This window comes from Microtus oregoni, unplaced genomic scaffold, assembly GCF_018167655.1.
Source record: "Microtus oregoni isolate MIOR12 unplaced genomic scaffold, Mior012 000028F_ref0000031, whole genome shotgun sequence".
In the NCBI taxonomy this organism is placed as follows: Eukaryota; Metazoa; Chordata; class Mammalia; order Rodentia; family Cricetidae; genus Microtus; species Microtus oregoni.
In genome coordinates this window covers 7,826,676-7,849,175 of record NW_024543087.1, presented here as the reverse complement: position 1 = coordinate 7,849,175, position 22,500 = coordinate 7,826,676, and the positions used below count along the sequence as shown (strand labels likewise).

General features: G+C 43.2%; 1 protein-coding gene across 13 annotated transcripts in view; it reads right to left on the bottom strand.

The window, feature by feature from the left end:
- The window catches only part of Rbms3 (RNA binding motif single stranded interacting protein 3), a 1,319,552-nt gene that overhangs the window by 96,157 nt on the left and 1,200,895 nt on the right, over positions 1 to 22,500 (bottom strand). For 9 of the 13 annotated variants that reach the window (XM_041676984.1, XM_041676982.1, XM_041676981.1 and 6 more), the window contains 3 exons: positions 22,349 to 22,395; positions 9,157 to 9,253; positions 6,796 to 6,846 (listed from right to left, as the gene is read on the bottom strand). In XM_041676984.1, coding sequence (XP_041532918.1) covers positions 6,796 to 6,846; positions 9,157 to 9,253; positions 22,349 to 22,395 — 195 coding nt within the window. The remainder of the gene's footprint in view (positions 1 to 6,795; positions 6,847 to 9,156; positions 9,254 to 22,348; positions 22,396 to 22,500) is intronic. The other 4 variants (XM_041676985.1, XM_041676986.1, XM_041676983.1 and 1 more) reach the window with 1 other exon arrangement.

Below are 22,500 nucleotides of genomic sequence, written 5' to 3'. Positions count from 1 at the left end.
TGATATGATATTATGACTGTGGTGTAATGACTGGCATATTATCATGTGCTGTTTGATTTCACTGACTGAGAAGCTCTTTTGAGCTCCCTGGCTCTGGAAGTGGGCATTTTTTCCCCAACATGCCATTTCAGACCCAAGTGATTTATGTCAAATGTCCTCCAAGGCCACTTATCTGTAGTGGGGTTGGTCCCCTGACTCTGCATCATGGAAGGAAGCAATGCAAAACAGTCACTGAGCAAAAACATCCAGTCTGGGACAATGGGGGGGGGGTTACCCACTTTTAGCAGAGGTTGCTATGCTTATCCCACGGTATAGAAGCACCTGCCGCAGGAGGGAGGAGCCAATGCACCATCAGCGAGACAACTCAACTTCCCCAGTTGGTTTCTGCTGCACATTGTGGGCACACAGTTTGATAATATCATCTTTGTCGGCTGCTGTTTGCTCTTTCATTTAGAAGTTCACCAGAGGGGGGCACTCTGTTGCCCTTAGACTCTAGAGTCTGCCTTAAAGGGACTTCCCCAGGCGGTTTCCTCAGCTAGATGTTGTGAGTGCTGGATTTAGTGATGTTTTGCTATACATCCATCCATCCGTTCGTCTGTCTGTCTGTCTCTCTGTCTGTCTATATCTATCTATCTCTTACTATTTATTTTTTACTTTGGCTTGTCCTATATTTAATGAATCCAATCATTCACAGCCAAAAATATGGCTGCCATAGATCCTTCTTTGACCACACAAAGCATACTGGTTACTTCTACGAAGACTCTATGCATGAAGGAATTCTAGTTGCAAATGCTCTCACATTCTACACAAGGGGAAGTGTGGACCTCGTATGGTGGTGTTTACCTACGTCACCTAAGTCTCCATTTGAAAATGTGCTGTAGTAAGAATTTCAGAGTTGTGTCCAGCAGCAGAAAAGCCAGTAGAGGTGGCAAGGGGTCTACCACGGCACAAGCCTTCATCATGATTCCTTTACTCCAGAGGTATAGTAAGAGGAAACAAAATGGTACCAGAGAGAAGACGGCTGTCCCTAGGCTGCTCCCATCCCCAAGGTTTCTGTTCTGCTGGAAGCAGTAACACACAGCTTAGGAGTTAGTTGTTATTATAGGTTGGGAGCTATTTCTTGTGACTACGTATATGTTTTATGGCCAGGTTATTTCTGCAGATACTCTAGACATCTCACTCTGACACTTGAGTAATGAAAACGTGAAGGTTTGGATGTTTTGTTCTGTTCAGGTTTTGGTATAAAAGAGAAAGTGCCCAAAAACAGTGCTTTTGGGACAAATTTGCAATGTTCTTTTCAAATCTGGGGCTATGCTTTGTCAGAAAACACCCCTAGAAATTAAAAAGTCACAAGCCCTGGGAGGAGAGCTTAGTTCTTACCCCTATTTAGGCAAAGACAACTCAAATTCAGTATTCTGGCTTTCCAAAACAGCCCTACTGACTGTCAAAAGGAAGCTGCTGCTCGCTCCTTAGCTCTAGACACAGGGTCTGCTCCTCATAAAAATCACCACTCAGCCAACATGGCGATAGCTATCGAAGCTGCAACAAGGGCACTGCACATTTCTTATCCAGCTGTAATTAGATAACCCAGTTATAATTAAGTAGAAATGAAAGGTGACCTTTCTCCTTGAGATGAAATAACACTAACTAATCGTATGAAGAATAGGAGGCTCAGGATTCACGGGAGCCTAAACAGAGATGAGGACGATGGGACTCTGCATTCTCTTGGGAATTGTCATTTATTTTTGCTCCTAGTATGGAGTTAAGGAAATGCGCGTGCAATGGAATACAGAGCTGTCCATGATGTGATTATGTGTCCTTCCCATCACTTGCGCTGCTCTGGAGAGCAGGCGCTCTGTGCAGTCCACCAGCCAGATGCTGTGACACTGAACTCTCAGAAAACAGTCAAGAACAGCTGAGAACCCTGGGCTGAGGTGCAGGGACAACCAAGCCTGTTGAAAAGTTGCTCACAGTCAAATGTGTCACAGTCCTCTCACCCTAGGGTTTTTCTTAGTTTACAGCAACCAGGGCAAACAGACATGGTCATCTTCCTTAAGAGGGATTTGACAACATCCCAGAAGATCCAGTGAGGTCTCTGGATCCAGGTACAGTAGCGAAATGTGAACTGCTCCCTGCACAGACACCAGAACACTGGCTATACCCCAGGAGGGCTCTTTCATTGATCTCCCCAGACTGTTTTGTTCTAAGATAATAAAAGGGCACACTGCTTAGAAAGGAAAGGCACGGACGACAAACAAACTGGAACAACACGCTTTGGAAAGCTGTCGGAATCACTAACATGGACTGTCAATTTGGTTAGTTTTAAAAATGCCTAGGTGAAGCTCACTTTGAGTGCATTTGTGAGGACATTTCTTGAGAGGAATAACTGGGGGGGAACACCCCCCCCCCCATTGATATGACTTGTGACATCCTATGACATGGGATCTCAGAGAGAACACAAAGGGATAAAGAAGAAAGCCAGGTAGGTACCGACATTTCACTCCTCCGCTTTCCGACTGCATGGCATGCGAGTAAGCTGTGTTCACCCCACACCTGGGAACTTTTCACAATGCCATAATCTCCCCATCACAATCTACTGTGTCTCTCGAACCCAAAATGTTTCCCCTGCTTGAATTCCCAGAAGAGAGCCTTCCCCTCGAGGCCCCAGAAGAGAGTCTTGCCCTCCAGTCCCCAGAAGAGAGCCTTCCCCTCGAGGCCCCAGAAGAGAGCCTTCCCCTCAAGGCCCCAGAAGAGAGCCTTCCCCTCGAGTCCCCAGAAGAGAGCCTTTGCACTAGGTGCGCTTCTTGTCAGGCACGTGACAGCAGCATACACCTGTATGCTTGTCTATCTCCTCTCACTCAAGCCCCATCCCTTCCTTCACATATATTAATTTCTCACTCAGCAATCACTGCTGCTCAAGCATGAGGCAAAAAGGCCCAGGGCACGGGGTTCGACTTCAAGGCCTCATGACTTTGCAGGAGCTCTATTCTCTTTTCAATGAATATCGTCTTTGAGGGCATGGCGGGTCCTCCAAATCAAACCTCAAAGACGTCAGGTCAGGATGAAGCATCCGGTGCCCATGTAGACATTAGCACACAAACACGACAATGTGAAGAGCTATCAGCACAAAGAGGCCCACACACAACATGGCATACAGATGGGGACAAAATGTGTGGTAGATAGAGGTACAATCTGGTGATCTGGCTTCCTTTCCGTTATGATGACAAATGTAACCAAAAGTAGTTTCGGGGAGGAAGGAGTTTATTTTGTCTTGCACTTCTGTGTCACAATCCACCATTGAAGGGAGTCAGAGCAGAAACTGGAGGAACAGCTTCCGGACTCACTCTCTGGCTCACCCGCTCACTCTCTCCTAGTGTGCTAGCTTCCTTACACAGCTCAGGATCTTTACCCAGGGAATGATATCACCCCCAGTGGGCTGGGCCCTCCTGCATCACGTATCAGTCAATACAATTCCTCATGTATGTTAGAATTCCTGCATTGTATGCACCGCTGCATGCTCAGAGTCGCTCGCATCTTCCAAGGGCCACTGATAGCACAGCAGCAGGGCAGCATACCCGCGGTACAGAAGACCCACACCAGAGGTGGGGTGAGACAGCCACTGACAACACCACAACGGGACAGACACTGAGGACAGCACAGCTGCTGGATGGCCACTGACGGCCCCGGCCAGCACCTAGGGCACTGTTGTTTGACCACATTCCCTTCCCCAATAAACTCCTACGTGGGTTTGTCTAGTTCTGCGGTTTACATCTCATGGCTGCGAAGAAACAACATACATGCCCATATACCAATCTAATACAGACATTTGGGACTCTTTTCAGCTGATTCCAGGATGTTTCAAATTGACATTGAAAGCTAAACAGGACGGGGGGGGGGGGTACTGAAAATAATTGGAATTAGATATTTGAGATGTAGATACTGACAATATGAAAATACCTGTCAATCAAGCTTTGTTTAGTGATAAAAGATAGACTTAATAGCTATTATCTATTTTGGGGAGGGGAGAGGACAAGGCTTATTTTTTATCTTGCTTATAGTTCCATATCACTGTTCATCATTGAAAAAAGTCAGGACAGGCCATGGAGGGGTGCTGCTTATTGGATTGTTCTCTTGGCTTAATAGCTATTATCTTTAAGAATTAGATGTTAAACTGTTTAATTGGGAAACATTAATTAATGATATCAATAATCTCATGTTTATGGCTAAAGGTATTTGCACTGAACTTACTGGCAAGGAAGTATTCCCCAAATGTGTTAGAAAAAGGTTGACTCAATTATCCTTAGGTTTATTTCTATACAAACATCCATTTTCTACAAATGATATTATTTAAAATATAATTAGATAATCTATTTATTTCAACTTGTTGATAATTTGCCAAGACATATTTCAGAGCATTGGTACTACATCTCATTTAATGAACAAAATCCATAATTATTTAGAAATTACTATGTTCTTGTGAGGACAAGGAAAATTTAATCTGTTGCTCAGTTCCCTATGAGCTAGAACAATTTCCCAGCTCAGTAATCCCAGTCAAGAATCAACACAATCAGTCAGCAACTTGTTCTGTCTTGCCAGCTCCAGTTAGTCTGTTTCTTGGCCTCAAATAGCTGAAATATATTTACATATTAGTATCAGAAAGAGAGAGTGAGAGAGAGGAGGGGGAGGGAGGGAGGGAGAGAGGAAGAGCAATTTTACTCTTGCCTTGATGAAGACCTCAGACCAGCTGGTAAAGTTCCTTAAACAGTATAGACAACCAGCGAGCCTGTTGGGGGTGCAGCTGATGCTACAAAACCCTGTGTTGCCATGGCACTGTTTAGCTCATTTTCAGAAAACAAAGTGGTGGGTGGCCCAGACAATCCTTTGTCCAGGAAACCACTGGAGCCATAGACCTCACATTAGCCTTAGAGGCCAAGCCCAACCATGATACATAGCTCAATCATGGGAAATGATGTGGTATCATTGACCAGATAAAATCCAAAGAGATGCATTAAAACACGCACACACACACACACCCCTACTATTTGAGGGAAAAAGATAGGCTCTAAACACACATGCAGCCAGAGCTGAAGATGTTTTGAGGTAGAGGAATCAGAATGCTTTTGCTACAGTCCCTAGTTCCAGCTGAAATTAAGATCTAAGCAACCCCGCCCCCGTCTATCTGTCTGTCTCTGTTCCCCTCCGTCCCTATATCCCTGTTTTAGAAGTTCAAGAAGAACTGGGGATTCATTCATGACATCTGGAAAAATGTTTGGCGTTTTTCTTTTGGTCACAAGGTGACGGTGCTTCTCTCAGAGGGAGAGAAGATGAGCATTAGTACTCTGTAGGTGAGCACGCTGTTATTTTTTAGAAGGTTATTGGTTCCTTCTGGACAGTCTCCTTTCCAAAGCCTGCCAGGCCTCCTGAGCTTCCCTCAGATGACTTAATCTGTGCTAGGCTATATATTGCTTTGGCAGAACATGCTGAATTCTACCTCATGGCTTGGAGAGAGAGCCTGGATTTTTGCTCTGTATTGGACATATTGTTATAATTTATAGAACACAGGCAAGATGAACTCAGGAAGCCCCCAAAATGTATAAATAAGAGAAAATAGAGGGATTTGCAAAATATAGACTCCACTTCTGTGGTGGTAAGTTATATATACATTGAAATATGTAAATAAAAGATAGTTATTGAAATGCTAGAGGCAATATGAAAAGTTACTTTTTAAAAAGATGAATTGACGACTTGCAAATCTGTAAAACATAGTCTCTGACCTCTGAGTCCAGTAAATTTGCACATGTATCTGTGTGTGTGTGTGTGTGTGTGTGTGTGTGTGTGTACTTTTAATCCCCTGGTCTTTGCTATGGTGGCTTTATGCAAATGAGGTATCTAAAAGGTTAAAATTCTATAATGAGAATATTTATGGTAGTCAGACTTTATATTCTGTCATTTATGGTTTCTGCACCCCAACCTCCACCTAAACACTGTTAAGTGATAGAAAAAGAAACCCAAGCAACACAACTCCCTGCCTAGGTGCTGACCCCTCTCTCATACTTGAATGAGTGTGATGCTATTGAAATTCTCTCTCTCTCTCTCTCTGTCTCTCTCTCTTATTCTATCCATCTGTCTTCCTCTTTCCTTCCTTTCCTATAGAGCTATAAAAACTGCGAAACCAAACCAAGATCAGAGGGCTCTTTTGCTGCTTTCCAGGCTCTCCAGTAATACTTCTCACTGGGACTGAGGACGGGAGCCACTAATCCAGCAAATAGAAGGTACGTGGAACGTTCTGAAAGGCGTTTCTTCCCCAGGAAAGAATAGAACGGTAAATAGACATTAACATTAAAAATCTACCCACTTTGCTGTCCAGGTATTATCTTTCCTTAGTAGGAATTACAAATGCATTTCATTGAGTCTGTACTTGGCCATGATGGCCCAAAATGTCTCCAGAGTATATCACAGTGCACTGAGATTAAGGGGAACATAACAAAATGATGGGGACCCCAAAAGCTATTCTTCATATTTCAGGCTTAATTGGCAAGAGTTCTGAGTTTCTCTCTGAAGCAGGAGTTGTCTTTCATGCAAATTTCTGTTTCTGCCTCCATCTCCACCCCTATCTCTAGCTGCCGGCGGTATGTGCTTCTGTGCCTTCTCTGGTGGCCGCTCAGCTTCTGGAAAGTGTCTGTCTGAAAGAGTTCTAGTATATGACCAAAGCTCCACCCCGAAGCCACTATGCATCACAAAAGCTTGCACTTGGATAATAGAAATATTGAGCCTCAGGTGACTGAGAACACTTACTGTTGGTTGCATAATGTATGGCAGATGAGGCGTCCATGAAGAGCTCTGGACCTATGCATCAAACAGCATTCATTAGGACAAGGCAATCACAGAGGAAACCTCGTTCTTGCGTTCGGTGGCATTGCACTGTCATAGGGAGTGGAGGCGGGAATTCTCGGCCCTGATTAATTTAGCAATTCCCCACCTAGGTGGCTGGATGCAATGCCCACACAGGCCACTCTGTGTGTGTGTGTGTGTGTGTGTGTGTGTGTGTGCTCGTGCACGTGTGTGAGCACACACACACACATGTGTGTGCGTGTGTGCATACATTTGTATAGAGCCTAAGGACAACCTCATGTGTCATTCATAAGGTAAAATTTACCTCGTATTTTTGAGCCGGGTTCTCTTATTAGCTTGGAACTTGTCAAGTGGGCTGACTTTCCAGTGAGCCCCCAAATCTGCTTCTTTGCCTCCTTTGTTGAAATTACAAATTTGTACCACTATATCTTCTTTTTCTGTGGGTTTTGGGGATCATAAGCATTTTGCTGACTGAGCCACTTCCCCAGCCCTCATAGTTGAACCCTGAAACCTTATTTTGTTGAAGGCTAAAGTCATAAAAAGCCCCAGAGACTATGTGAAGGTCAGGTCCCAGGGACATCCAAGGAGACACTGAGAATCAGAGTTTGACTCTTAAGGCCTCTACTCCTTCCCTTAAAACCACAGCTCCACACCCTCAGACGACCCCATCTTAGAGCAAGCCAAGTATCAAAGGGAGTGTCAGAAAGAAATAAAACAGAAAGTGCAGTGGGATATTTTAGGTTGAGTCAACTTAAACACATGTGTGATATTATTCTCTCATGATAATTGGTACTGTGGAGAAAAATGTGTATGACAGGCACCAGCTCTTCAAAAAGGTGTCATGTGTGTCACCTGAATGAGAATTTCTTTTTTTTAAAGTGGCACAAAGTAAGAATTAATGCAAAAAAAAAAAAAGCCGTAATCTGCTGTTTGGGAGAATGTAATCACTTTCTTGTGGCTATTTTATTCACGTCACCTAAGTAGTCCATGCTGTGGCTCAGTGGGTGGTCTTGGCTCCAGCAGAGGCCAAGATCAGAAAAAAGACAACATACACTCATGCACGTGTGTGCTTGCAGACACACACACACACACACACACACAGACACATGCACGCACATCTAAAGGAAGAACAAAACTGAAAAAACACACCTGCACACAACCTCATGAGTCCCAAGAGACAGCAATTAAGAGGTCAGCCACTCTGGAAATACCTCATCCAATTTAAACAAGCTCTACCCAGTTGGCGTGGGGATCTAGTTGCAAGAGTCTGCGTGGGGAAAAGGAAAGGTGTGCTTCGGGTGCCCCGTGGTTAAGGGGAGGAGCATATCAACTTCAAGCTGGCGCTCTGACAGATGGGACATCCTGGAAAATGTATGGGGTGACCGAGCCAGGGAAAGGACATGGGATTAGTAGCAATAGGAGACATTAGCCTCCTGCTCACTCTGAAACTCCCCCCCACACACACATTCTGCCTGCTACAAAGAAATCCCAGGTCCGCACACTTGTGTGTTCTCAATCTTTCCCCATTCACATCTGTCCTATTCAGCGTTTACAGGCGTGTTCTCATGAGAGCTGGAAGAGGAGCCATGAGCAGCAGCAGGTACAGAGTAGAGTGCCGGGCACACTGGCAGCTGGTTCCCATGGACAAGGTAAGAAGTGGGTTTGCGGTAGGCCTGTGACTATGTCAATTCACCTCTGGACTTGGAACTACTGGCTAGAACACTTAGTGTAGGACACACAGTAAATCTCAGGTGCCCCCAAATTTCCATACACGGGACCCCCAAAGTCTCATTTTTCTAGGAATAAGAAATGAGGTAAAGAGCAGGAAGAAGAAACATGTTTTACAACTTGGATGATCTTCCCTATAGGGATGTCCCATCTAACAGGACAACTGTGACCAAAGAGAGAGAGAGAGAGAGAGAGAGAGAGAGAGAGAGAGAGGGCAATGGCACGCCACCCTGGAGTAGGGTCCCTGCAAAGGTGCTGTTAAAGAAGACCCAGTGAGGAATGTGAGCAATGAAAACAGCAGACGACAGGCAGCATCATTTCCCAGCATGGAAGGACCTGCACTGACATAGGCAGGAAGAGCACGAAGCATGTGAGATTTGATTATTCAGTGAACAGATGCAAATTAACCCCGGGAAGCCAGGAAGCCTACACTAATCACATGAACATTATTGTATTAAGGGATGACTACTATGTGGCCCACACATTTTTCTTTTAATTCTACCGTGCACTTTTGGGCTCTCGGGAGCACATGACTGCATAGGACCACTCGCATGAGGTGCAGGTGAACAGACGTACCTGGTATGTGGAGACGGGGGAGGCAGCAATGAATGGCGTGATGGATGTCTGTGGGATCATGCGGTTGGTTGCGAGACTGTACGGTGAAGAATAAAATCTGCGAACAGAAAACAACAAAAGAGAATTCATGAAGGAAGCCGCTGCATGTCTGGCCGATAGTCCAGCTCTACTGAGTACGTCAGGGAAGGAGAGCCCCTACTCTTGTTTTCCTACCTTCCGGAAGGTTTACAATATCTGGTTCCTCAACTCAGCTAAACACAGGGACAATTTCAATCATCCTATAAAATCAACTGCGAACACAGCTGTCTTGATAACTAAAAGGCAGAGAGCAGTATCAAGCCTTACACAAGGTGGTGGTGTCCAAGAGTCCTCTGAAAGACTAGTGGATAGAGAAGGTGCCAGGCTTTGTAAGGGTGGCTGGTGACTGACCACAACAATTGCATCTGTTCAGGAAATAAGATTTCACTCCTAGAAGGTTCGAGATATGTTGTGCTAGTGTCCGTACTTCCTGCAGAGAATATTTTCTCCATGAAAAGAGAAGAGGATGACTTGCATCTGGATTGAAAGAAGAACTTTCTCTATTCCATCAAGGAAGTAGTATAGATAACAGGATCATGGGACATGCTCCAGGAAAGTATGATGAACAATTAATTTTCTTGACCTTCTATCATCCTCAATAAACAATTGTGAAATGATACTGGGTGAAAATAGGAACTAATGAATCCGAGGAATAACCTGCTAGAGAGTGACGACAGAGAAATCAGAGAAATTCCTGGACACAGAAACCATTGGGATTCTTATCAACCGGCGGGATAGGTCTTAGCATCCACATCCACCAGGTGTCTAAGTGTTCAGTAGGATTTTAAGCCCTATTTCCTCCCACATAGCTCCATGTATGTGAAAGGCCAAAGCAGCCACCCACAGAAACCGGGGTCACATGATTGCACTCCTGTTCCTATTGATTGGGAAAAATCAGGGATAAAGCAGTGGCTGTTTCCTTTGCTAAATGTATAACAAAAGTTAATCAATCACGATGCTCATTCTCCAGTTAGCAGGACGAAGTCTTAATTAACCCTTTAGGTTCTCTGGCACTTTGAAGACAGAGTCACACGAGTTTCCCTAAAAGGAAGCATTTCCTGATACACTTGGAGGATACAGAAAAACCAAGATTCACCTTTGCCACGTGAAAACCCTATGCTCTAGATTACTTATAATATCTAAGACAAAGCACCAGTCCTATAAGTACTTAGAGCACACTGTCTGGAGGGTAGGGGCAAGAACAAGATATGTGTATGGACATGCACAATATTTTCAAATACTTTTTATTGTAGTTGGTGGAATCCATGAATGTGAAATTTGTGAATGAGGAGGGATGGCTGTAACCAGTGGGAACATCAAAACAGTGGGGCTCAAGGGAGTTAAGTTACATTAAAGATGCGAAACACTGCAAAGCGCACCGTCCTATTTATATCACAATGTGGGGAAGGCAGGATCATAGAGGCAGGGCTAGGTCAGCAGTTGGTATAGTCTAGTTCTGACAGAAGGAGCTGATTCCAGAGGACAGGGAGGGGACTTAGGAGGAGGTGCAGCTCTTCTCCAATACCCTGGCTTCTGTGGGTTCAAATGGTGTGCGCTTGACACAGTCATACAGGCATACCCCAACGAGAAAACATGCTACTAAACTATATATACTCAAAATTCTACCAAACTGTCCTTGCTTTGGAGGGAGGATTGCTTTTGGAACGGGGTCTCATGTCACCTAAAGCTGGCCATTAACTTATTAAGTAACTGAAGCTGGTCTTGAACTCCTGATCCTCCTGTTTCAGCTGACAGAATACTGGGGTTAAAGGTATATACCATCATGCCATGCAGGAAACACTGTTTTTGAGACAGCATCTCACAATGAACAACATACTGGCTTTGAACTCACAGAGACTGGCCTTCCTCTGCCTGGCTTCTAAACTGTCTTTTATGAAGTTGATTGCTTCATATAAGACAATTGTCTTTGTCCTTTGTATTTTGATTTCTGTGTATGTGTGTTTGTCTGTTCATCTGTCTGTGCACTGTCCAAGTGCAGGTGCTCACAGAAGCCAGAAGAGGCCATAGGAAACTCTGCAGCTGGAGTTACAGGCAGTTTTCAGCCATGTGACCTAGGTGCTGGGACCCAAACCCGGGGCCCTGTGAAAGAGCAGTTGGTGTTCTTAGCCACAGTGCCATCTCTCGGGCCTCTATTTTCCTCTTTAACATGTTTCCTGAGCCTTTACTATGTGTGCCCAAGACAGACTCCGGAACATCATACAGTAAATACTCCTTTACTTGGTCCCTCACAGTGTGCCTCACCTTTGCACTCATCCGCCGACCAACCTTCAAGGGAGTAGAATTCAGTCGCTGGCTTGACAATCAGACTACTGCCAACCTCTCTGTTCCCATACCGGAGATTCCGGACTCCCCCCCCCCCCCCCCCCCCCCGCCGTGATCCTATTCTTCCCAATCCCCTAAGCAGTACAATGTGAAATCTATCTCCACAGATGGCTTCCAGCTTCTGGGGCCCCACCCTTTGCCCTCTCAACTTTCATGGCTTTAGGCACTTATTGCTAATGAAGCAACTGCCATCTCTGGCCCCATTTTTTTTTTTTAAATCCCTCTCCTTTATTACTTTCCTTTGCTCTATAACTGAAGCTGTGAGAAGTTTCTCAGAAAATATCTCTGCTATGGACTGAATGTGTCTCCCACCTCTGCGGTTCATACACTGGAATCTTGACTTCTGGAGGGGCTGTATTAGAAGATGGGCCTCCGAAGAAGCAATTAAAGTAAAACAGAATAACAAGGGTGGGTCCTTGGCTACATAGAATTTGTAATTTCAATTAAAAACACATACCTAAGAGCCCATTCCTCCACCCCACTCCCACACAGGAGGAAGAATCACCTAGCAGATAGGATGGAAGCACCCAGAAAGCCAGGAAGGGGGCACCTTCACAGAAAGCAAATTATGTCCTTGATTTTGAACTTCAAGTCTTTGGCATTTATGAGGAGATCAATTGCAGTTTAGACAATGACTTCCATATGGAAGCCCCAGTTGGAAAATACAGCATATTTCTTAATTTTCTGAGATTCTGGAACTTTCTCCTCCCTATGATCCTGTTGTTCCCAATTCCACTGAGCAGTATAGTGTGAAATTTATCTACACAGATGGTTATATCTCTCCTTAAAATGTTAGTTCAATGTGGATTCAGGTAAACATGGCCTTGCTGCCTAGGAGGGAGTCTGAGGAACTGGAGTATCATAGTGACTGTTTATTGACTGGCTGAATGAACGCAAAGTCAATGCTAGAATTCAGACCATGGAAGATGGGTCTGTGAGGTAGACAGAAAGCCAGAAATGAGAGGCCAGAGAGGGGGAATCCCACACTACATCTTGGTAAATGATCAAGGGAAATTAAGTACTGTCTGCTTTTGAAAAATGAAGGGCATTCATAAATAGATATAGCAACCCCTTTCTGTGAAAAATGCAGTAGTTAGCATTTAACAATCCCTTTTAGGTCTTTGGCAAATTTTGTTTATGAGGTAGTGGGCAGAGAGACTTTGCCTAGGCTGCTAAGGACAAGCCAAGTACCCAGGGCCACTCAACAAAGTATCTGTCCCGTGCCCATACAGTGATGTAACCTTTGGCACAAGCTCCTAAATTGACAGATAAAATGTGATAAATTTTAGTTAGAACGGTCTATTTTGTAAAATGTTCCAATCAGCGTATTAAAAATGAAAGCAATAAAAATTGGATTGACAGCATTTGCAAAGAAATCCTGTGGGGAACGCAGAAACAGAAATACAAAGAAACCAACCAAGTAAATGGACACTCACAAGAGGAACCCGTGGGGGCAATTTTCGTGTGTTTTCTTTCTATCTTCTCTAATCCCATCCATCAAACAAGAGCGACATTTCACACTGCGCAGCGTGTTCTGACACTGCCGTTCAAGTTGGAGTCACTTAGAACCGGCAGCACGCTGGGAAGGGTGGCCAGGGCACCGAATCTCCTACATCTGTGATCCTGATGTTTCTGCTCTGTTTTTCAAATCCAGCGAGGAGCCAGATGAGTCTTCTGAAACCCCCAGGTTGGGGCATTCCAGCAGAGGCTAGTGTGGTAGCTGGGGCTTAGGAGGGCTGCACCCAAGGGAGAAACACTGACTCTAAATGAAGGACCGCAGTGTGTTTGGGACCCTGACACATGTCCACACCATGCTTTTCAAACACTGTCTGCCTGAGGAGATAGCTCAGCAAAGGGTAAACAGGAGACTTGGGTTTGTTGCCTAGAATGCACTTAAGGAGAGCAAGTTGTGGTAGCATGCCCTTGTAACCCCAGCACAGGGGAAGTGGAGAGAAGAAGAGGGTGGCTAAACCTCATTCAATAGCCAACCTAGTCTACTTTTGGAGAGATTCTGGAAAGTGAGAAACCCTGTCTCAAAAGTTATGCTAAGTGTCTCCTGGAGATTGAGATCTGAGGTTAAATTCTAGCCTAAACATGAATGTACATACACACACATACATTATATATATATATATATATACGCACATGCATATATCATACCACATAGAAACATATCCTATATATACTTACACATGCATGCTTGCGAGTAAAACACACACATGCATCATATACACACATACACATATGTACACGATACATCATACCACATAGTGATATCATATACATACACTCACACATGCATGCATGTGAGTACAAGCACACATGTATATGCAATTCCAAACGCACTTGCACCTGCACACACATGTATCTACAAAACACAGAAACAAAGCCTTTTCCTTTTACCTAGATATATATTTAGCCAAATCTAAATAAATTCTTTTTTATTTATTATTATTATTGAAAAAAGGAAAAAAAAGTTTCCAAATAAATTCTTCAAGTGGAGGTGTTATATAATGGGGAGCAGCTAATAGAAAATCAACCTAACTTGTAGTCACCGTAACAAAGTAAGAGGCGCTCTATGCATGTGCCTTAGTGGTTTTTATCTGATAATGCATGTGTCATGACTGGTGAAAGATGTCACAAGACCATGAGAATGCATGACCAGGCAAATGGTTCAACCAAAAATAGTTTACTCTTTTAAGAGATTTTTTTTAATATTTAATGATTTTCAGATTTATTGTTTATTTCATGTGTATGATTGTCTATCTACATCAATGTGTGTTTGCCACAAGTGTGCAGAGACTGAGAAGCCAGAAGAGGGTGCCAGATCCCTTGTAACTGGAGTTACAGATGGTTATGAACAGGCATGTAGGTGCTGGGGACCTGAATTTAGGTCCTCTAGAAGAGCATATAGGGCTCTTGGCCACTGAGCCATCCTCACTCCAGAGCCTTACATACATGCTTGCATACATGCATGCATATACACACATATACATATATGTGTACACACACATATATGATTTGTATTGAATGAAAGCCTTCTTTATATATTTAACTGGACAGTTCTAAGCTTGAGGCAGTTCTTTCTTCCTTTGACAAAGTCTGGAAACAATCGGATGCTACTGACATCCAGAAAGTTCTGGGATCCTACAGATCATTCTGCAATGCAGAGGGGGAAAAAATCTACCCACAACTTATCTGGATTGACATGCTAATAGTGCTGACATTAAGAACCTTGCCTGGGGTGGGCAAATGGATGAGGCTTCACAGGAACTAAACATCAAATGATGAGGGTCTAAGAGCAAACTAATACATAGCACTCCAAGCTGCCCTTAGAAAGCCTGTCTATCTTCGTGTGCGGCATGCACTCAGGTACTCGACTTGCAAGTGGAGGTCAGAGGACAGCCACAGACGTGGGTCCTCACTTCCCACTTTGCTTTTGAGACAAGGTCTCTCATTTCGCTGCTGTCTACACCAGGCTAGCCCATCCCTGAACCTCAGGAATTCTCTTGTCTCCACTTCCCATCTTCCTGTAGGAGTGTGAGATTACACACTCACACTATAGCATCCAGTTTACATGGGTGGTGGGGACCCAAACTGAAAACATCACTCCTGTGCTGCAGGCGCTTTGCCCACTGAGCCATCTCCCCAGCCCCTGCTACATGTGAACTCTTAAGAAATGCAGAGTTCCTGAGGTTTTTGCCTGAAAGGCAGGAAAGGCAAGCATGCTTCCTAAGCCCAGGAAAATGAGGGTGTGGGGTCACTAATGGAGTATCAGTTTACCTAAGGAAAGACCACCTCCGGGGGATTCTCAGTCAGCAGTAATACAGTAAATCTCATTTCACTCGCAATAAAAATAACACGGACATATCAATAACCTCAGGGTGGAATGTTTTTACCATAAAGAAAACATACAAAATCCTATTTGCCCACCAAAATAAACAGTAAGAGCTCGTGTTTCATGTCCACAGGCAATATTGTTAGAGCTGGAACCATGCATACGATCCACGGAGTAATACAACAGCCTGAGATTAATAAGTTCTCGGTCATTTTTACTGGAATACCAACATAGCTTTTTCATTCGTTTCTTTCTTAGAGAAATAAGATAGGCTTCCGTATCACTTAATATCAAATGCCTAACCAGCTGGCAAAGAATGCCACAGGAGACATTCCCTTTCTCACCTCCCACAAGAACACATTGGGCTCCAATAAAATCCCCTGCGAAGCTTTATGCAGCGTATTGAGGGGGAGGCGGCACGGGAAAGATGTGCTCTGGAATGTGGGAAGGCTTATTCTCATCTACCACACTCATGTGAGAAAGTGATGGGATTTCATAGCGGGCTTCTAGGCGAGAGAAACCTATGGGTGATGGTAATAGCAAATTCCAGTAGAGTCCGGCTGCAAGAGTAGAGAAAAACAGACATTTTTATTTTGCCAAAACTGATCTATGGTAAAAATGAAGTTATTCAGGTTTTCTTTTTGGGTCATAACTTTGACACTAACTTCCAACTCTTATGTAAAACTGATATTCGACTGATTTCAGTTGGCAACTTGGCTGGATTTAGACAGACGGAAATGGCACTTCCCAGTCACTACCTCTCAACAGCAAGTCTTACTATGGCAGAGTTACTGATTAACACATAAGCTAAACAAAGTCTCCATTCTAGTTTCACAGCACAGTATTAAAAGGGCAGTTATGGGACTCTGCTCATTTGATTATTTTATTAATTGGTAATACATCTGAGATCATACCCATCCCTCAACTCTTATGATCCAACTTTTCCCAACCCTCTTGCAACTCCCCATCTCTTCTTCATACTCTTCACTGTTTTTATTTTTACAGCATATTGAGAAGTACCAGTGTTGCTGGTATGTGCCTGTACATAGGGCCATTCAGTGGTACGTGGGCAGCCCACCAGGGACTATGCCTTTGAAGGAAACCACACCCTCCTCCAGCAATCCTCAGCTAGGGATGGGGCCTCCTTAGCCCCTCCTTGTCCATGCTAGACAAGGCTTGATCCTGTGCACCAGATCCCATGGTTTTGTGCTGGCACCCACAGCTGTTGTGAGGTCAAGAACATAACAGCCCTGTCATGTCCAGACTACTTTGCCGCTCACAGTTTTAGCTACTGGTGTGGTGTGAACTTGAAATTTGCATGCCGTGCCAGACCTATGGAGGTAAACATTCATTCATTCTTCCAGCTGATGTTCGTGTTTTGAGAGGTGGATTCCGAATCTAGAAAGTGGTTTCAGGAAATAGTCCATTTCTACTTCCAGGCTGTTCCTTGCTTCCTGGTATGACCAGATGTAACCAGGCACCGGCAATCTCCTGCCACCACAGCCAACAGCTGAGCTGATCACCTACCTCTCTCCCACTGCCATGCCTTCCTTATCATAACGGACTGTCCCCTCAAACCATGAGCCAAACAGAATCATACCCCTCAAGCTGCTTCTTTGTAGGAATTTGGTCCCAGCAATGAGGACACTAGAAAGCAGGACAATATTCTACTCAGTGTATAGTTATTAGATATCAGAGGATCATCAAAACATCACTACTACAGTGTGGAGGCCTCAGCAAGAGAACAGCTCTGTCGGGAGCATCGCTGAGCTCTCAGTCTCTCCTCAGAATACAAATGCCTCTCCCTCCTCTCCTGGAAGGGCCAACGAAGTCAATTTTCATCTTTGAAAAAGTAAATATGTAATCAGGTAAATGGCAAAACTTAAAGTCACCCTCCTCACTCCACACCACGAATCTTCCCGAGAATAAATTCCACCTTTTGTGTGCTATTCTTTAATATTTTGTATATATATATAAAAGTGAAGACTGGCTGAAGAAATGTCTGAGCAGTTAAGAATGTTTGTTGTTCCTGCAGAGGTCCTGAGCTGAGTTTCCTGCGCCACTTCTAGAGGCTCACAACCCTGCAACTCTAGCTCCTGAGCATCAACCTTCTCTTCCAGACTCAGAGGGCACTGCACTTATGTGTGCATGCGCACACACATGCACACACTCAAATGTACAAACACAGGAAGCTGCACACACTCGTATACACACACTCGCTCATACACACACACGCACATACTCACACAATGGAATAGATTAGACTATATAACATAGTGTTATTTACAAGAAGAAAGGCGTTTTATATGCCTGACTGGAATTGAAGAAATATGAAGATTGTAGCAAAATAATCTTATTCTTTGCCTTCTTCCAATAGATTATTTTTAAGAGTTTTGCTTATCTTTGGTTTATTGTGTTCTTTGGTAACTCCCTAATAATAACCCACTAGTAGGACAGCCATTTTTATATATGTATAATTGTGTAAATATGTGTATGTGTGCCTGCTTGTGCTGTGTGTTTGTATGTGAGTGTGTGTGAGTGACTGTGTGCATGCGTGAGCATGAGTGAGTGTGCACGTGACTGTGTTTGAATGATGAATATGTATTGCCTACCTGTGTATATGTGTATGTATGTGAGGATGTGTGGGATTCTGTATGAGAGTATTTGCAAGTGTGTGTAGGTCAGAAGACTAATGTCAGGAGTTGGTTACCACTTTCATCTTATTGAGAAAAGGTCTTTCTTCTTGAGTCTGCTCTAATACTGAATACTCCCGGCTAGCTGCCCACGGGCTTTGAGATTTTTCTTTCATCTCCACTTCCATCTCTCTGTAGAAGTGCTGGGTTTGCAGAAGCACAATACTGCATCTGGCTTTGTACATGGTCCCAACTTTTTATTTATGTTCCGGGGATTGAAATGAGATCATCAGACTCAGGTCATCAGGCTTGCACAGAAAGTGTTTTACCCTGTGATCCATCTCTTAGTTCCCTGAATTCATTCTAAATTCAAGACACGAGAAACACATGGATAGTTTGTCTTCCTAGTTATAAAACAGGACAATACTTAATAATACCTAAGAAGCAGCAGCCACAAATGACAGAGCCCACAACTGGCTGTGAACTTGGATTCAGACTATAAAGGCTTGAGTTTCAGAAGAAAGAAACATGGATGAGACCCAGCAGAATGGAGGGACAGTGTGGGAACACCAAACTCAGAGAGACAGAAAAGATCAAAAGCATGTGAGAGAGGAGGGGTTCAGCAAAGGTTCTGGACTGATGGAGTTGGTGAAGATCTTTTCCCATGCTGTAGGCTGCTGTTCTGTCTTGTTGACCATGTCCTTTTCTTTACAGAAGCTTTTCAGTTTCAGATGGTCCTGTTTATTAACTGTTTCTCTCAGTGTTTGTGCTGCTGGGGTTATATTTCAGAAGTGGTCTCTGTACCAATGCGTACAAGTGTGCTTCCCACTTTCTCTTCAATGAGGTTCAGTGTGGTTGACTTTATGTTGAGGTCTTTGATCCCTATGGACTTGAGTTTTGTGGATGGTGATAGATACGGATCTATTTTCATTATTCTACATGTTGAAATCCAGTTATGCCAGCACCATTTGTTAAATATGCTTTCTTTTTTCCATTTGATATTTTTTGCTTCCTTGTCAAAAATCAGGTGTGTGGATTAATATCTAGGTCTTTGATTCAGTTCCAAAGGTTTCCTGTCGGGTTTTATACCAATACCAGGCTGTTTTCAGTACTGTAGCTCTGTAGTAGAGTTTGAAGTCAGGGATTGTGATGCCTCCAGATGTTCTTTTATTGTTCAGGATTGTTTTGGCTATCCTGGGTGTTTTGTTTTTCCATATGAAGTTGATTACTGGTCTTTCGAGGTCTATGAAAGAATTTTGCCGGAATTTTGATGGGCATTGCATTGAATCTGTAGATTGTTTTTGGTAAGATTGACATTTTTACTATGTCAATTCTCCCTACCCAAGAGCATATGATATCCTTCCTTTTTCTGGTGTCTCCTTCAATTTCTTTCTTCAAAGATTTAACGTTCTTGTCATACAAGTCTTCCACTTGTTTGGTTAGAGTTACTCTGAGATATTTTATGCTATTTGTGGCTATTGTGAAGGGTGTTGTTTCTCTGATTTCTTTCCCAGCCCTTTTATCATCTGTGTACAGGAGTGCTAATGATTTTGTATCCTGCTACATTACTGAAAGTGTTTATGAGTTGTAGAAGTTTCTTGGTAGATTTTTTTGGGATCGCTTATGTAAAAATATCATATCATCAGCAAACAGTAAGAGTTTAACTTCTTTTCTGATTTGTATCCCCTTGATCTCCTTTTGGTGTCTTATTGCTCTAGCTAGGACCTCAAGAGCTATATTGAATAGATTTGGAGAGAGTGGACAACCTTGTCTTGTTCCTGATTTCAGTGGAATCACTGGGAGTTTCTCTCCATTTAGTTTGATGTTGGCTGTCGGCTTGCTGTATATTACCTTTATTATGTTTAGGTATGTTCCTTGTATCCCTGCTCTCTCCAAGACCTTTATCATGAACGGGTGTTGCTTTTTCAGCATCTAAGGAGATGATCATGTGGTTTTTATTGTTCAGATTGTTTATATGGTGGATTACCATATTTGTGGTTATTGTCAAGGGTGATGTTTCTCTGATTTCTTTCTTAGCCCATTAAGGTTCTAATCTGTCTCTATCAGTACAATGGAGAGCAGTAGAAAAGAAAGGAAAGTTTGGACCTGGCTTTTCACCACACTACCCGTTCTCAGAGGGGGACCCACAGGGAATTGCTAGATAGACAGTTCTTTTGGATTGTCCGATCCTGTTTTCCTCTTTCATTTACAAACAAACTCTCTAGAACAAACTCTTACACTTTTTATAACTAGACTACTTTGTTATTTATTTTGTTTGTGTATGTATATGTTGAGTGCGGATGCACACATGTGTGGAAGTTAGCTTGCTTGAGCGTGTCCATGTGTTTGACAGTCAGAGATTCACATCAAGTGTCATTTCTCAGGACACTATCCACCTTACTTTTTCGAACAGGTCCTATTTAGAACAGGTGTGAAAGTCACCACCATGCATGCTAGTCTGTTTCTACTTCCACAGCACTAAGGTTATAGTTACATGCCACTATGCCCAGTTTTTCCTTAATTTTGGTTTTGATACTTGAACTAAGGTCTTTATGCTAACATGGCAAACATTTTACTGACTGAGTTTTCTCCTTAGCCTTAGGCAATTTTAATCTTTCTTCAGTGATTTCTCCCACTTACTAGATCTTCCTGCTTCAAGGACTTCTTCATTATTTATGCCATTCCATAATGAGAAGGCAAATTTAAAATATTTAAATTTGCTCCAGCACAACTTTCGGTGCCTGCACAGTTTCTCCATGAGAAACTTCTACTTTTGTAAAGTGGTTGGCAGTCACCTCTGCGGACTGCTCTGCACAGCAACCCGGATTCTCAGAAAGAATCTCCCTGACACCTGTTGTTAATGAGCTAAGTTAGTGACCCCCAAATATCATGTCAAATCTCACTGTAGCTACCTGCCTTCTTCCCCTTCCTTCCTTCCTTCCTTCCTTCCTTCCTTCCTTCCTTTGTTCTCCTCCTGCTCTTCCCTTCTTTTCAGTTTTTCAAGACAGGGTTTCTCTGTATAGCCCTAGCTGTATTAGAACTTACTTTGTAGACCAGGTTGGCATTTATCTCAGAGATCCGCCTGCCTCTGCCTCCTGTGTTCTGGGATTAAAGGTGTGTGCCACTATGCCTGGTAGTGCTGTCTTTTTTCTCCTAGATGGACTTTTGAGGAGGTGTCACGCTCTCTTAAACTTGGGGTTTGATTCTTATCTCCACCTCTGACAGACCCAATGGTTTATTATTTAAAAATGGGAATGCTTTCCTCAACCAGTACAGCATTAATGTATGAAACGTTTCACTTTTGCTGACAGGGATAAGCTCTGGACCATATTTTCAAATCAAAGCACCCTACAATAACTTTGTAAACAACTGAGCAAGAGGGAAAGTCAGAGAGAACATACTATTTTGAAATTAGTCTTAATATCCTCTTGGGATAACGACCCTGTCATCATGTGAATAACATCTATAATTTTGAAGCTATATATTTAACAGTTTCTGAGTAAGTTGGTACACCATCTACATTTCATTCCTATGTGGCCCAGCAAAAATATTTATTGATCTGAACAGCAATAACCACAACTGTGATTAAACTACTAATATACAATTAACTATAAAATAACAATATTCTTTCTATTTCTAATAGTATGTACTCCATAATCAAAAAACCAGACAGGTCATGATCCTTACCCTAATCCTGGGATGAAAACAGACAGCTACCAATACTCCGGGTCAACAGCAAATCAGTCAAAGCCAATCAAAGGAACCAACCAAATTACAGGACAGTTTCAGAGAGGCCACACCACATGGTTTACAGTCTTGGATTTGGGAGGCAGAATTTTGAAGCTAAATAAGAGGCTACACATTTCCAGACACAGATTAAAATGAATAGAGAAGACACAATGAACTGAAGAAGTGAAACCATGACCCCAACTCCACTGCAAAAATGACACTAGGCAACACTTAACGTCGACCTCCGTGGAGACAGCTGGGCAACACAGGTTCCTGAGGCAGAGGCGACTCTCCCAGCCCTACGCTACCGATGCTCCGTTCACACTTGAGTTCCCCTCCTATCAGTTTTGCGGTTCAAGAAGACTGGAGGAGACGAGCTAAGAGAAATACTTAGAGCTGTGGAAACAGCCATCACAAGCACTTGCAAGAAGAATCAGCCAATGGTAGGACCTGTTTGGCTTACAAACTCTCCACAAAAGGAAACCATATCTGGGCATTTTTCTTGATAGAGATTCAGGACTCAGAGACTAATTAAAAAAAAAAAACAAAAGAGAAAAGGGGGTTTACTTACCCATTCTGTATGGCAGCTGTGGGATCATAAGTCAAAGCCATGCCAGCCTGCAGAGAAAGAGGAAAGAACAGAAAAAAGATGTTTTTATTACAGAGCCAAAACATTCAGCTGTTTTTCTTTGAGAATTGTAGGCCACGTGGCTAATGAGAGGC